The 15,836-nt window shown below is 41.7% G+C and overlaps 1 protein-coding gene across 1 annotated transcript; it reads right to left on the reverse strand.

Annotated features, from left to right (window-relative positions):
- Positions 1 to 3,515: 3,515 nt before the first annotated feature.
- nppal (natriuretic peptide A-like) lies at positions 3,516 to 4,033 on the reverse strand. Its single transcript, XM_035158655.1, has 2 exons — positions 3,938 to 4,033; positions 3,516 to 3,785 (listed from the first exon to the last, which is right to left on the reverse strand). The coding sequence occupies exons 1-2, from the start codon at positions 4,031 to 4,033 to the stop codon at positions 3,516 to 3,518; spliced, it is 366 nt and encodes a 121-aa protein (XP_035014546.1).
- Positions 4,034 to 15,836: the final 11,803 nt, after the last annotated feature.

Below are 15,836 nucleotides of genomic sequence, written 5' to 3' on the forward strand. Positions count from 1 at the left end.
TTAAACTCCTACACCTGGGTGAGTGGTGAGGCATTCTGTGCATCGGTGGCCATTTTGTGATCCGGCAGCTGATCCTGTATGGTAATGTAGCACCCCTCTAATACATGGCCCCTTGTGATGCCACAGAAGTTAATCTCACTGTGTTTTGTATGGAACTGAGGAAACGGGAAGAAGCGACCACTTCCAGTGGGCGGTACTTAAGCCTACAACGTCGATGTAGATCCCCTCCCATTCCTCTCCTCCAGTTGAATCATAAAAACAAAAACACACAACATAAAACTTGTCTCCATATTATGGGCGATTTGGTAAACTGAGTTTGAGAGTTGGAATATTCAGACTTGAAGTCTGTGGATGGAACAATTTGAAATATAATGCAGATAACTTTGCAGAAAGAAAAAAATTATAATCATTTTCAAATCAATCCTACAATTGTATTTGTATGACTCAATAATTTACGTTATCAACAACTAATCCTAAAGTTTGGTTTACACATCATTTAAAATAAAACAATTTATATATAATCCTTTCACTGTGCTTTCTACAAAATAGATACCAATTCTACATTTATCTTACATAACTTTCAGAAAATGTATTATCAACACTATTTAAATTGGAAATGACAAATTTGACCATATCTCTCTTTGAACTAAATTATAATGGGTGTTTTTCGCCATTACAGTTTTCTTTACTGTTTTATCCATCACCTTAATACAAACATTGCCAGCTTGAGTGGCACTGATCTTTGCAATGAGACCTGTCTTGCAGTGTTACTGCACAGGAGTATTAAATTCTAGAGATAAATACGATCAATAAGCTAATGCATTTTTGGATACAAAACATTTGTTGAAATGTGAACAAATTTTGTTGGTCCACACCAACCAAACCTTGCAAACCTTGTGGCACGCGTTAAAACATATTGAAGAGATGGTGGCAACATGCCAGCCAAAGAGAGAAGTTGTATGCAGCTTCTGCATTCACACCCAACCAATAAAAAGTATTTTAGCCAAGATCTCTACATAGTGCATCTTAATGTAGAATTTTCTCGCCTCACAAAGTGAAACTAAAAGCTAATGCTAAGCTACCTGCAATTAGATAATATCCCTTCCCTTTACAGAGCGATAACAGGCATTGAAGGCATGATTCAATCTGTGCTGGACTGAGGTGTATTGGAAGAAACCACCATGCCTTTCAATACTCAATATTCAAAACCAAACCGAACGGGGAGCGGTGGTGGACTAGTGGTAGAAAACACCAGTGACCAGGAAGGTCACTGGTGTTTTCGAGGTTCGAGGCCATGGACTAACAAAAACATACCTGGACCGGAGGATGGACCAGACCTGGATCTGTTCAAGTCCATGAGGACTGTGCCTCTGAGCAAGGCACCTTACTCCCCCAACATCTGCTCCCCGGGCGCTGTCGATGACTGCTCCGTGTGTTCACTGTGTGTTGTGTGTTGTGTCCTGTGTGCTGTGTTCACACGAATGGGTCAAAAGCAGAGGACAAATTTCCCTAATTGCATGTAGTGTGTGGGACCAATAAAGGAATCTTAATTGTTCAGATACCAATTACATTTTGGCTTCATTGCAGCCGATTCAAAGTATTATCCAGTTGTCGGTTTTAGCACAGATTTCTCTTAATTCTACTACACCCAGACAGCCTGTACTTGTTCAGGGAGGTACTGGCGGTGTGTGCAGCAGTGGTAAAGCATGACCTGATGACCTGCGCCTGCCTGGTGGCAGCATAGTCCTGCCGTATGCTAATGACCTGTTGATAGTCTCCCTGTTGAAAGACGCTTGTCGCTCTTACTCTATTTTGCTGTTGCAGAAACTTCCTGAATGTTGTCACAGAGCATCCGTGGCTAAGGTAGATATTTGGGAAACATGCTGAGAGATGGACAGCGCCTTTTGTTGCCTTTGAGAGTATGAGTCTTGAACAATGTGCCTCCACTTAAGACAAAAAAGGAAATGCTCTCTTTCTTGGGAATGGCAAACTATTCTAGTCACTGAATCTACCAGTAAGCTGCCATGGACTTAATCGTGTGCACTGCCATGCTGCAGGCTGTGCCAACCATAGCACAATGGACAGAGGAGATGGACAGAGGTTCAGTGTCTAAGATTTAGGTGAAAGAGATCTATTGGCAGAAATTGAATATAAAATAAACCTAGTGATGATTTCACTGTTCCATCTAAATTGTACAAATTGTTGTTTTCCTAACCGTAGAATGGGCCTTTTATATTTACATACTTTATATTTACATCGGGAGCTACTCAGCACATGACGGCAGCTTGTGGCTTCGGCTATTAGGTGATCATTCTCAAGCCCCCACTAAAATGAAAGTGCTCACCCAGACAATCTTCTTCCTATGATGGATTAAGATGGTAAACATGACTGTGTTGTGGTTATTGAAACCCGAGACAAGACTTGTTGCAGACACTAATACCAAATTCTGATTTGATTCTGTGCTTGAGGACGAATCAGGAAACAGACCGTCTAACACAAAATATCTTGCTGGCTTCGCTGTAATAACTGATTAAGAAGTGTTGGAAGCATGAGCATTACCTTCTGGTACCTCTGCTCAAGCCGCAGAATTGACACCCCATTAAAAAAAAAAACTCTCCAATGTTTAATCAAATATATATTTGAATTAAGAGGTTCCCCAATCTAATCTATCTTGTTCATTTAATTTCCTCAGAAAAAAAAACTTATTTATTTAATTTTCTAAAAAGAAATTCAATCTGACTCAGTTATTATGCAAAATTTATTTTACTAGAATATTATCAGGCAAATCTGTTTTGTCAAACAAGAAAATAACAAAAATAAATACATTTACAATAATATGTTCCATGGAGCGAAGAGGCTGGATTACTGCCCTTTAAAGAGTCAGTCACAGCAGGAGAGTAGCTCTGGTGTTAGTTATGGGCACACAGATTTGGAGATGGTTGAACCCAGAGCGATCCACACCTGTTGACAGAAGAAAAACATATTACTTCACCAGAGGAAAAAGCAGTTTGTTACTTTTTAATGTCTAAAATTGGTATATCTGTCTGACCTGCAGTCAAATGTACCTGAAACCATGAGTGTGAAGGAGCTGGTGCAATTAAATGAATCGTCTATGTACAGTATAATAAATGTTATTTACTTACATATTTACAAATATACTGTTTTTCTTAATTCCCCTGAAAAACACCACCGACAGAATATTAATGGTGGATTTGGACATTAAAAAACATTTGCTTAATATGTGGTGTTCAATACTGCTAAGGATTTTAAAATCTTTGTATTGTTCTGCTGTGGGCATGTATGTGCTCCATTATGCTGACTCTGAAAATATGTACTAAAATATGTTAATAAATCTATGCAATCAAATGTACAAATTTCTGTGTTTTTAGTTATGTAAGATATTATTTTAACAAATAAACTAGGGTTTTATTCTTTCTTGGTTGCGATCGGCAAAAATGAATAAATCCATGACACTGAAATCATACAGTTTTCCCCAAGTTACCCGACTCCTACTTTCAGCATCCCAGTCCGCTGAAAGAGCCGATCCTCTCTAACCGGACGCCGAAGCAGCTCCTCAGGCCACCCTTCTTGTAGCGGCTCGATGAACGTTTGGAGGTCCTCATGAGGTCTTTAAAGAGACGAGCCAGGATGCTTTGTTTGTCGGGCTTCAAGGACTCTCGAGGATGCTTCTCTGGAGCGCTCCCTCTGATCTCCGACTTGTTTCCATCCGTCGCCACTGCCTCCATCTCTGTGTTGACCTTCTCCTCTAATATCTGCTTCAAACTCTGGAACATATAAACAAAGAGTTTAACTAATATTAACACACAGCAATATGCAGACTGTTTCCAGAAAATCCATTGCATATTTCATCTTCAGTGTCTCTGAAATGTTACAGTCATCCGCATCATTATCATCAGTCAAAGGACAGGTCATTCACCTGTAGATCAAAAACGGATTTGGCTCCAACGAAATGAATCAATAGAAGCAGAGAGAAACAGTAAACGGAGACACTTGGGTTCAATTTCTTCTGCATGTTTTATCTTTCTATAGGTTTCAGATCAGCCCGGTCAGTCCTGCTCCTCTGACTCTGCAGCGGTGAGCAGGTGCTGTGTTTATAGGCTCCACGACCTGATTCCGTCACAGGGTCTGAGAAAATTAATGAGGCGTGATTATTGCTTCACCACGTGACTGTTGAAAATTGGGACTGGAAGTGTTCACAGGTTAATACTTCTCTGAAGCTGTCAGGCGACATGACTGATTTGCTTGAAATTTTGCTTTGTAGCCTATAATTATCACAGGCCACTTGTCAAGTAACTGTAGCCTTTCAGCACTCAGGTCTCTTTGCAAGATTTACACAGGTTTTTTTCCAGAGGGGAAAATAAGTCCAACTTTTGTCTTTATTCTTCTTTTTGCTCCATAAACTAAATGAAACTAAGCACCAAACTGCTAATTTTGAGGCTGTATTTCATTAACCATTTACAAGTGTGTCACTAAACAGAATCTTGATATTCAAGATCCTAAGACCCACATTATGTTTAATAACAAGGTTTTTAAAACAAAATGAAAACCCTTTCTTTCCTTTCCACAACCCTAACCATAGAGGCTCTAGTTATAAGACATTAATCCTAATTATTGATCTGTAATGACGCATTAACTACTATCTGCTGCATGAGGCTTGAATGAGTTACACAATAATATTCAATCCCAAAAAATCTTCCACATTCCATATTGCTACATAAAGGTAACTACATCTTGCAGAAATGTTAGCACTGACATCATCCATGTTGACTTTGAAAATTAACTTTTCTGTTATTTAGAAACAGTTGCTCACTGTTGTTCAGATGAGCTAATAACTATTTTTTTAGGGCTGGGCTCGCAGTTTCCCTATTTCTTTCTCTTGCTTAAAGTTAGCTTAGGCTGAGCATATACTGAATCCACAGTGTCTCTGCAGTACACAGTTAAGTGAGGGTCACACACTTGGCTACTTATTGTAAATATTGAAAAATAAGATTTATTTGAAAATGTGTGTGTGTGTGTGTGTGTGTGTGTGTGTGTTTTCGCATGTGCACAGATCTATGTGCTTGACTTATAATAGTATGCTTTCCCATCATAACCTATCCCTTACTCCTCCCACAACTCAATTGCCCTGCTTCAATTCAGACAGTACGAAGGACAAACGATGAGCCATTAGCCCTAAACCCTATGAAACTGACGGCACAGTATGTAGATGGATGACAGCTTATTGACCTTCTACCATCTTATCAATTGGAGGGTTCTCATGTGAAATTATCAAAGGCCTCAGGGGCAGCACTGAATATTGCACAGGTTTTTTTGAGTAAAGAATCACAGCCTTCCTACTGTCATCTAATAAAGAGACAGATGATGATGAGTAGTGGAGGAGGAAGTATTTAGATCCATTACAATTGCCGTTAAAGCCAGATATGGTCCATTGTGTGTCAGTCAAATAATTAATGAACAAATATTTATTTGTTGAAAATTTCAGCTCGGTTTGATATGACATATGCTTTTAAAAATAAAAATATACACCAAATGTTGCACAAATATCTTTGCCTGACTTACTTGCTGATGTTTGGTTACAATGACAGTATTATTTCATTAGTTATACAATATATAGGTTATATAATAAATTGTAGTATAGGTCTCTAGCTTTACCTAAGGACTGAACTATGCAGTATGCTGATTTTCATGGCTGACATTTATGAACCTCTTAACTGTCACTGAGATGATGAACGTGGTATCCAACCTCACACTAGTTCCCCTCCATTAAAGGCCTTAATTAGAGCATAAGAGCCCCATCATCTCAACGATGGAGCTTGCTGAACTGAGACCAAGAACTCTGAAATGAGAGGCACACTTACTGATGTCAGCACTGCATGTCAGACAACAAAGCAACGGGTCCGGATGCTTGTCCTTCAAGAGGAACTCCCTGATAAATTGACTGCTAGAAACTGTAACCCATTTTTCTACATATATGCATTTACAAAATGTAAATGCCACTAATTATCTGGTATGTTGATAATTAAATGAGATTGGTCATGATCTGACTCAGCTCAGTGTGACTATGATTAAAGTAATTTGATCATCAGCCACTGGATAAATGATTTTTGTCTTTCTTTGTATATTTGTGAAGTTTGGGAGAAGTCAGAGTTGTCAGGTCCCTTGTTTCCATGCCTTCTAATGCATTCTTGACAGTAATTTCACAAGCTTTTATTAATAGTAATAACAATAATAATAATAATCCGTCACTCATGCACTGAAAAAAGGCAACATCCCTGATGTTAGTTGAACCTGTAGCTTCATTTTTACCTGAAATGTCTGAGCTGCTGTCACTTTGTTTAATTAAACATGACTGGATCCTCATAACTGGTGATTTTAATCTGTATATTGATGACACCTTGGACTGCAAGGCCATGGACTTGTGAACTCTTCTGATTTTACACAACATATTGCCGGGCCAACAAATAACCATGGACATACATTAGATTTAGTGTTCTCTAAAGGTTCAGATATTTTTGTTGACAAGGTTGTTGTTACTTACCTGCCAGATAAGACCAAACACAATTTTTTTATGTTTTTGATTGTTAGATTTTTTGTGATTGTACAAGAAAAAAGAATGCCTCATTAAGAGATCTATGTTATAGAAACTATTTTCTATGTTATCTATGTTTATCCTCGGATGCTGAGTTCTGTACATGCAAAATCAAGTTCTCTCCAAGGGTTTTAAATCAATCCGTTGAAAAGTACATCATTTTAACTCAGTGACCATGTTACAAAAACACGATAACCTTTTCGGCATTTCACAGGGTTCCATTCTTGGGTCTTTAATATTTGCTTATATATGTAACCACTGGGAAAATGATTAGTGATAATGGTGTGAACTATCATTGTTATGCTGATGACACTCTCCAGCGTGGAACAATGGATGAGCAACAATTTTCTTTAATTAAACGAAGATAAAATACAAATTCTTGTAATTGGTACTGATGATTAGAGACAATAGTGTTAGGGTTTGTTTTTAGTTGGACCCCAAAGCAGAGACTGGAAACCAGATCGGAACCAAGGCAGAGTTTATTGAACAAAGAAGGCAGAGAAAGGCAGGCTGTGGAGGCAGGGTGCTGGCTGGCTGGAATATCCACGAGAAGACACGGACACTGAACACCAGGAACGGGAGACGCAGACGAGCAGCAAGGCACACGGGGGTCTGGGAACACGGAGGGAAAAAACACAGATTAGTAACTTACAAAAAAAAGGACTAGAGAACCGAGGGAATAACATGCAGATGCGCTACCGAACAAGACGGAATTATCTGGCAGCGTAGTGGAGTCAAGACCAGGCCTTTATTGAGAGGTGATGAGATGAATGAGAGCAGGTGTGCCTTGTCAGCTGCAGCGGGGAAGCCAGCCACACCCCCTGCCACACACGACCTGCAGGGGAAGAACAGAAAGGGGAGGGGGAGAGAGAGAACACCAAAAACAACCAAACACAGAATCATCACAAATAGATTGTCTATGCACGCTTTTATACTTTCTCGTCTTGACTACTAATTTGTTGCTTGAATACATCACAAACATAATTTTAAAACAATTAGGAACATTGTCTTATTTATGACAGATTTATATCCTCAACATTAATCTGTCAGAATCCTGTCACTGATCTTGTCATGCAATTCGAAGAGGGAGCTTCTGATTGACATTTACCCCGCCCCTTTCTGTGACATCGCCTCCATGAAGTTATGTGATTTCAGTTACATGATGTCCATAATAACCTAAAGTAAAAGTTCTGTTGACTAGATCTAGTTAGAACAGTAAATAAACAAACCAGAGATTAGGTGTACTACATTACCCAATGTCCCAGATTACCTGAATTCATCAGACAACAAATAAAATAAGTCAACATCATTCAAATTGAAGACAAGGTGAAATAGCACATAGCCTAAACAGTTAACATTATTGGCAAAATAAAATGATGAAATAAACATAAAAGTGAAAATCAATTATGTAAAAGCCATTCAGTAAGAGTTTCAAGAGCCTGAGACTTAGGCTCTGGCCTAAAATAATAACAAAACAATGCTTTGAATATTAGGAACCACATGCTAAGCCAGAGAGCTAAGAGCAGGTAGAACTTGGCCGTGAATGTTAACAGGACCTGGAATAAGGGTTTCTGTTTTGGTGGAGTGAAATTGAAGAAAATGTGTTGTCTTCCAATCCTTGACCACAGTGAAGTAATTATTCAGAAAAGCTGATTCAGATGGTTTTCAGGATTAAATACAGGTTTTCGATGGTAACTACTATTCTCATATGTGGACAGACAGCCGGGGCAGAGGGTGTTGTTTTTTGCACGTCTTGCACTTTGATGTACTCATCCTTGGCCATTGACTGCAACCATGTCAAACTTTTTCAGAAGGGCCTCAGGACATTGATGATCAAGTCATATGGAAACTGCTAGTTTTCGTCCAAGTGGCGTGGCGTGGCACCAAATTTCAAAAAGTCGCAGTGACAAACGAAATTGCTGTAACTTCAGTTCAATCAGGAGAGACTTGATTCACAATTTAACGATGTTTATTTGACAAATGCACAGAAGTAATGTGAATGTTTATAGTCTTTGGCATTTTAGACCCCTGTGTGATGTCATCAGGATTAGAAGGGGGTGGAGCAGAGCGTTGAACAGGAATACCCCCCGGGGTCTAGACACTGGTGGTGGTTCATCAGTCAATCGATTGTTTGGATGGCCCATATTATGAGCATTGTTCTATTGGACTTCCCTAGGTGTGACATCCTCTGCCCTTAACCCTCAACAAGAGTAAGGAAAAACTACAAAAACCTTTTGACAGGAAAAACGTAGAAACCTCAGGAAGAGCCGCATGCGAGGGATCCCTCTCCCAGGACGGACAGAAGTGCAATGGATGCCACAAGTAACAGGTATATTGTCAGGCAGTCTTGTAGATTTTTAAGTCCGCAATCAGCTGCCACCATGATCAGGTGTCGCCATAGTCCACGATCCGTTGTCATGATCCACTGATACTATTGGGATCCATCATCATGGTCCATGATTGCTGCCAATACAATGTGGGATTTAACCAGTATATACGATCAGATGAGGTCAGGATCCGGAAGAGGTGATAAATATTCTTCTCAAGACTGGAGGAGATTGGGGTGGAGGAGGGGTTGTGAGAGTCACTGAATGACGGCTGACTGCGGAAGAGAGGAGAAGGGATTTTTAAAGTTTGACAGCTTGCTGAATGATTGGCTAGAAGAGACTGCACAGACCCGATTGGATATTTAGGAACGCCCACGATCAGCTGATCAGTATGCAGGTTAAGCCCACGATCAGCTGATCAGTATGCAGGTTAAGCCCACGATCAGCTGATCAGCATGCAGTTTAAGTCTTCCTGACTGAACTTACGCTTGAGCTTCATTTCAATCAGGAGAGACTTGATTCACTATTTAACGATGTTTATTTGACAAATGCACAGAAGTAATGTGAATGTTTATAGTCTTTGGCATTTTAGACCCCTGTGTGATGTCATCAGGATTAGAAGGGGGTGGAGCAGAGCGTTGAACAGGAATACCCCCAAAAGAAGGAAGCGAAGAAGGTAGATCAGGGGAAGTGAGATAATGATGAGTCTTACCTCGTGTTGTAGTATCCTAGCAAAATAATACATGCTTTGGTAAAACAGACGATCGTTATAAAATTTATCGGAAAGAAATATAGAGATGACTCGTTAGAGTGCATCTGCAGCCCGAGTGAACACGATATGAGATAAAGGTCTGGAGACCAACAAGTAAAAGATCATATGTGCAGGTACGATATGGGATCTAAAATGTAGAACATAACTAAAGGTTATCAGACATAAATAAAGTTAGGTCTAAGACTAAATAACAAAATGCTAACGAAATTATATATCGGTAAAGTAACCGCAACAAAATTTAGGTTGCTTGATACCCACAATTAAGGTCCGCTGGACCGAAGTGAATGTCGTGGTGAGTGCAGGATCTAAATGTAGAACTTAATAAACGGTCAGCAAGGACTGAACTTAAATAAAAGGTCATTTGACCAAACTGAAATTAAGGTCCAAGACCAAATAAAATAAAATGTCAACAGAAATGCAAATCGGTACAGCAACCGCAACAGAAATTAAGTCGCATGACAAACAGAAATTAAGGTCCGCTGGACCGAAAGTAAATACAGTGTGCAATACGTCGCACGTATGGGTCCTTCCGACCAAGCAGGGTCACAAAGACCGCGTAGGCAATGAGTGAGGAGAGTGCCCGGGTGTGTGTTTAATGAGGAGTTATCGTATAACTAGCATGACTCAAAAGAGTGAGCAGATAATACAAAACCACCACCAGTTATATGCATGACTTACCGACATCAGGGTTTTAGAGATCTTTGATTCGAAAGGACGGTGTTTATATCAGGGCGGATATAGGAGGCGAAAGCAAAAGAAGACCATCTACCCATTTGTTGCAGCGAGGAAGAGGAAATACCTTGGTTGGCGGCAGAAGTTGCAGCTCCTATCCTGAAGGAATGAGCTGAATAGCGCTCGGGCGATAGGTTACTTTTAATGAGGATTTGTTTAAGATGATGATTGAACCAGGTTTTTGATAAAGGAAGTTTCCCAGAAATGAGAAATAGGGGACAACGGGGGCTAGTAGAAGGTCTGATTTTTAGAAAATTAATCATGGATTTAAATGGGCAGAAAAGTGAATCGATGCAAGCCACTATGATTGAACAAGCGCCTTTGCATTTAGAATGTTTAAGCTGGAGACTATAGTGAGAGGAGTGGAAATTTAGGTCGTTGAAGGAAATGTCAACATCGGGATTAAATATTTGAGAGCATGTAGTAAACTCCCCAATTCTTAAAAATCCATAAAAAGCTAATAGGCATACAGCATCGAGAAGAGAATCTGTGTAAGGGGAAAACATGCCATTTCTAAGCACTGACAGCATCCTGTGCAGAACAGAGAGCGTGATGGGCTGTCTATGGTCTGGAAGGGGAGGAGAAACTTTTGAGATGCCTTTAAGTAGTAGTTTAACAGCCGGATTTGAAAATAAACTGGGAAAAGAAGGGTTGTGACATCTGGCGTTGAACTGTATTCCTGCTACTAGTCCTCGAATGTAAGTTGGTTTAAAGTGCCGGACGTCCATACAATAACAGATGAATGCACACACTGAGTTTATGTGAACAGGTTTCGGTGGTACATGAACTGAGATACAGAACAAAGCAAAAGTCCTCCAGGAAAAATCATACATTTTTAGGGTAGACGTTGCTAGTTCTTTCCTAATGTAGACCTTGGCTGATTCTAAGTATTTAGACAGGGGTTCATCCTTTAATAGAGAGTAAGAACATGGAGGGGAGGAACTTGAATCGGACTGGAGCAGGCTTCTGGACAGATACGTCGAAATGCCTGGAAATTAAAACGGGAGAGAGAATCAGCTAAAGTGTTGTAATGCCCTGGTACATGACGTGCTGTGATAATGAAGTTGTGTTTAATAGCAGACCACGTGATACTTCTCATAAACGGCATGATAATCTTACATGAGGAACGCCCTTTGTTGATTATATTAACTACTGTTTGGTTGTCGCAAAGGACCGAGATGCATTTGCGTTCCCAATGCTGTCCCCAGATATGACATGCTACGGCAATGGGGTAAATTTCAAATAGAGCGGACGACAAGTTGTGTCTTGGGAAGGAGGGAGGAAACCCCCAAAACCCACGGATGGGGCAACATCCGTGAAGAACTGCAAGGAATCAGAGGAATGAACCAGGTCTTCGTAGAAGAAAGTGACGCCGTTCCAGTGATCGAGCAGATGAGACCAGAAACGCAGGTCGGATTGGCACCCTTCATCAAGCGATATTTTATCGTGTAAATTTGGAACGGAGGTTGCTGTCTCCAAAAGACGGGAGATAAAAGAGCGTCCTTGAGGAATGACGCGCACTGCGAGGTTAAGGTGACCGAGGAGAGAGTAGCTGCTGCTTGGTGATGTTTTTGAAGGCGCGGTATGTTTTTGCGATGTCGCGGATGCGCTGTAATTTTTCTAATGGGAGGACGCTTTCATTTGGATGGAATTTAGCGTGATGCCAAGGAATTCAGACTTGTGTCTGGGCCTATTGTTTTTCCTCTGACAGAGGAACGCCGAGGGATTGAAAGCAGCATTTAAGTTTGAAGAGGGACGCGCCTGAGCTGTCTTGAGGAGGATCTATAAGAAGGAAATCATCCAGTAGATGGAGAACAGTTGGAACTCTGACTTTGTTAAGCAGAATCCAGCACAATGCCTCAGACAGTTGGTTAAAGATGGTTGGGGTACTCCTACCACCAAAAGTTAGGCGTACCGCAAAGTAAAACTTGGATTTCCATCGGATGCCAAGCAGGTTCCACTGCGAGGGATGTATGGGGATGATTTTGAAAGCGTCAATGATGTCTGCTTTGGAAAGCCAGGCTCCTTTCCCTGCGAACTTTATTAATTTTATTGCGTTGTCGACTGTGGCGTAATTGAGAGAAAATGGCTCTGGTGGAATGAGACTATTTCCCATGCGAAGGACCGGGAGGGAGCTGAGAGATCAAAAATTAATCTCTTTTTTCCCGAATATTTTCTTGTGGCTATGCCTATGGGGTTTGAGCGAAACACGGAGAATGGAGATGACTGAAAGGGACCGATAATGTAGCCCTTTTTCACTTCTTTCTCGAGCAACTGAGAAACTATTTCTGGTTCATTTACGGCGAACTGGAGATTTTTTTTTGCCACGTATGTAACTGTGGGAGAGGACAGGACCCCCACTCGGAAGCCCTGAGAAAGTCCTGTGATTAAATAATTTACAAATACAGAGTCGGGGTGAGAAGACAATTCTGCTGCTAGATATTGGATGTTAATTGGTGTGGAGGGATGAGTGTTCAAAAGAGCTTTGAACCACGACGTTTCTGCATCTGAGGTGGGTTCCGGAATGAGTTCGGGCGTCTGGGACAGACAGACTTGGGATGAGCGTCTTTGCAGTAGCTGCAAATGTGGAGAAAGTGGCAGTTGGGAAATGTACACACACTTAAGTTGAATTTATGGCAAATTGGTGGCTGGTTGAATTGATGCACCTGGTGGCCTGGGCTGTCGGTACGCTGAGAGGAGGATGGAAGGGGAATGTTGTTTTGGAACGGCACAGAAGGACATAAGAGGTATGTGTGACCCGTATTGCCGTAGGAATTGCCTGTTTGAGCGCCTCCAGCGACCATGAGGAGTAATTCTGTATCTAATTCGGACCAATTAAGACGAATATTATATTGCGCTATATACAGCGGCTTTGCTGGAGAAGGCTTTGTGGTAATTATAAAATATGTTCTTCCCATATCTTAAATTTAAATCGCCGATTAACATCAGTCTCGCGTCTAGTTCTTGTCTCCTTCGGGGACGGAGCAGATGGTGTCGCGGTAGATGCTAAAGGCAAAGTGAAATTGTCCGATTGTTAAGTCTCTGATTAGACGCGGATCCGTGGTTTTGAAAACGGCGGTGATGTTTTCTCCTGTGGCAATGGTTTTATCGCACTCCGGCGATGGCAGAATGAGGCTGACTAAATTGATGTCTTTTCCTTGTAATATTTTTAATCTGAGACGTGCCGAAATATTAGCTGACTGAGGAATGTATGGCCTACCTACAGACGGTGCCGGGACGGCTGAGGCCAGAGTGTGTTGAATGGTTTCGCTGGGCAGAAAGGACGTGTGCGTGGCTAGTTGTGCTAAAGAGACTTGCGGGGCGCTGATGTTTGCTGAGTAGGAAGCGAAGTTTGAGGCGTTTTCGAGGGTCTCCAGCCGGGTATCGATGTTCTGCAAGGTAGTGGCCAGGGACTGCAAGGTGGTTGTCAGAATGTTACCTGGAGCTGGAATGGGTGCAGAAGCGCAAGATCGGGTAGATATGTTACTTATCTTTATGGCGGGGGCCTTGGATGAAGCCGCTTTCCTGGTTCTTTTGCGGCCACGAACAGGCGCGGCGGAGAAATCGGCTGGGGTAGTTGGATCGTGCCCTGGGTGGGAACTGGGACCGGGTTGGAGAGAAGCGCAGTCTGCTAGCTCACGAAGCTGAGATGGAACCAGGCCTGGAGCTGGCATGATGCCGTGATCTTGTAGCTGAGCGATGAGAAGGTCAGCCTCGTCTGTGAGGGATTCGTTGCGTCTGGCTAGACGAAGGCTCTTGCGCCGACCGCCCAAGGAGTTTGAGGCGATCTCCTGGAGCAGATCCGTGTTAGGATCAAAAACCTCCTGGGGATCGTCGTTGTCGGAGTCCGACATGAAGTTGATCAACAAGTATATAGTGAGGAATTTAGCGTGCTATAAGCGATCACTGAATGCTGTTGTGAGAGTCACTGAATGACGGCTGACTGCGGAAGAGAGGAGAAGGGATTTTTAAAGTTTGACAGCTTGCTAAATGATTGGCTAGAAGAGACTGCACAGACCCAATTGGATATTTAGGAACGCCCACGATCAGCTGATCAGTATGCAGGTTAAGCCCACGATCAGCTGATCAGTATGCAGGTTAAGCCCACGATCAGCTGATCAGCATGCAGTTTAAGTCTTCCTGACTGAACTTACGCTTGAGCTTCATTATACATTGTTCAATCTCCCTCAAACTACATATGTGTAACAACAGCCCCCCAAAGACATTCATTCAGGGATGGGCATGACAAAATAGCCGAATAGCGCCCCCTAAAGAGCAGCCCTCGCACCACGATTGACCGACATGTACAAAAATCGGTAGTGACATGTTACTTTTCATAACGAACAAAATACTCACTTAGATCAAACAGGAAATTGGCCATTTTGAATTAAGTGGCCATTTTTGACCATTTACACATTTGCACAAACTCCTACAGCTTTCATCAGATCAACTTTAAATTCTGGGAGTGTCATCTCAACTCCATGGAGATTAAAACTAACTCAAAGTTTTAGTGTATTGACTCAGTCACAGCGTCACCTGCTGCTGAAAGGGAATGACATGTTTTACACATGCTTTACAATATACAGCTCAAATGAGCTCAGACAAGTCATATGACCATGGTCAGAATTGTGACATTTCCTCAAACCGTGTAAACATTGAGGTCCGGCGAAGGTTTATTCTTCACCAAAGGAGACGAAGTTGTCATAACTCCACTGTGCATTGTCCAATCAGCACCAAACCTCTTTCACATGATCAGAGTCTTGCCCTGATCAGAGAACAAGAACATGGCTGCCATGAATATTGCTGTCACCACCCATAAACCCATCCAGATTCCAGACAGCAGTCCCACATCCCTTGCTAACATTCTCAACTCCTTTTACACCAGGTTTGAGACAGACAACTCCGCCCAGCTTGAGGTGGCAACAGCCTCACTCAAACCTGTTGACCCTGATCTTCAACACAGCAGATGTGGTGAGAGCCCACAAGAGAACCAGAGAGAACAGCTCCACTGGCCCAGAAAACATCAGTGGTCGTGCCCTGAGGTATTGTGCTGAGCAGCTAGGGTGCTTGTTTCAGATCCTGTTCCAGAGCTCTATGGACAGCAGCACAGTCCCCCAGCTATGGAAACACTCCACTGTCATCCTGATCCCCAAGAAAAGCACCAACAAAGCTCTGAATGACCTCAGACCTCTGGCTCTCACTTCCCTCATGATGAAGGCCATAGAGCAGGGGTCGGCAACCTTTTTGACAATAAGTGCCAATGTGAAATTTTCTTGTTAATTAGTGTGCCATATCAACATTTTTTTATATTAAGTTTTATTATTGAACCACATTAATATTTCCAACAGACTTGTCATTTTATTCCATCCATATTGGCTATATATAGAACAACACT

Source organism: Hippoglossus stenolepis, chromosome 6, assembly GCF_022539355.2.
Source record: "Hippoglossus stenolepis isolate QCI-W04-F060 chromosome 6, HSTE1.2, whole genome shotgun sequence".
In the NCBI taxonomy this organism is placed as follows: domain Eukaryota; kingdom Metazoa; phylum Chordata; class Actinopteri; order Pleuronectiformes; family Pleuronectidae; genus Hippoglossus; species Hippoglossus stenolepis.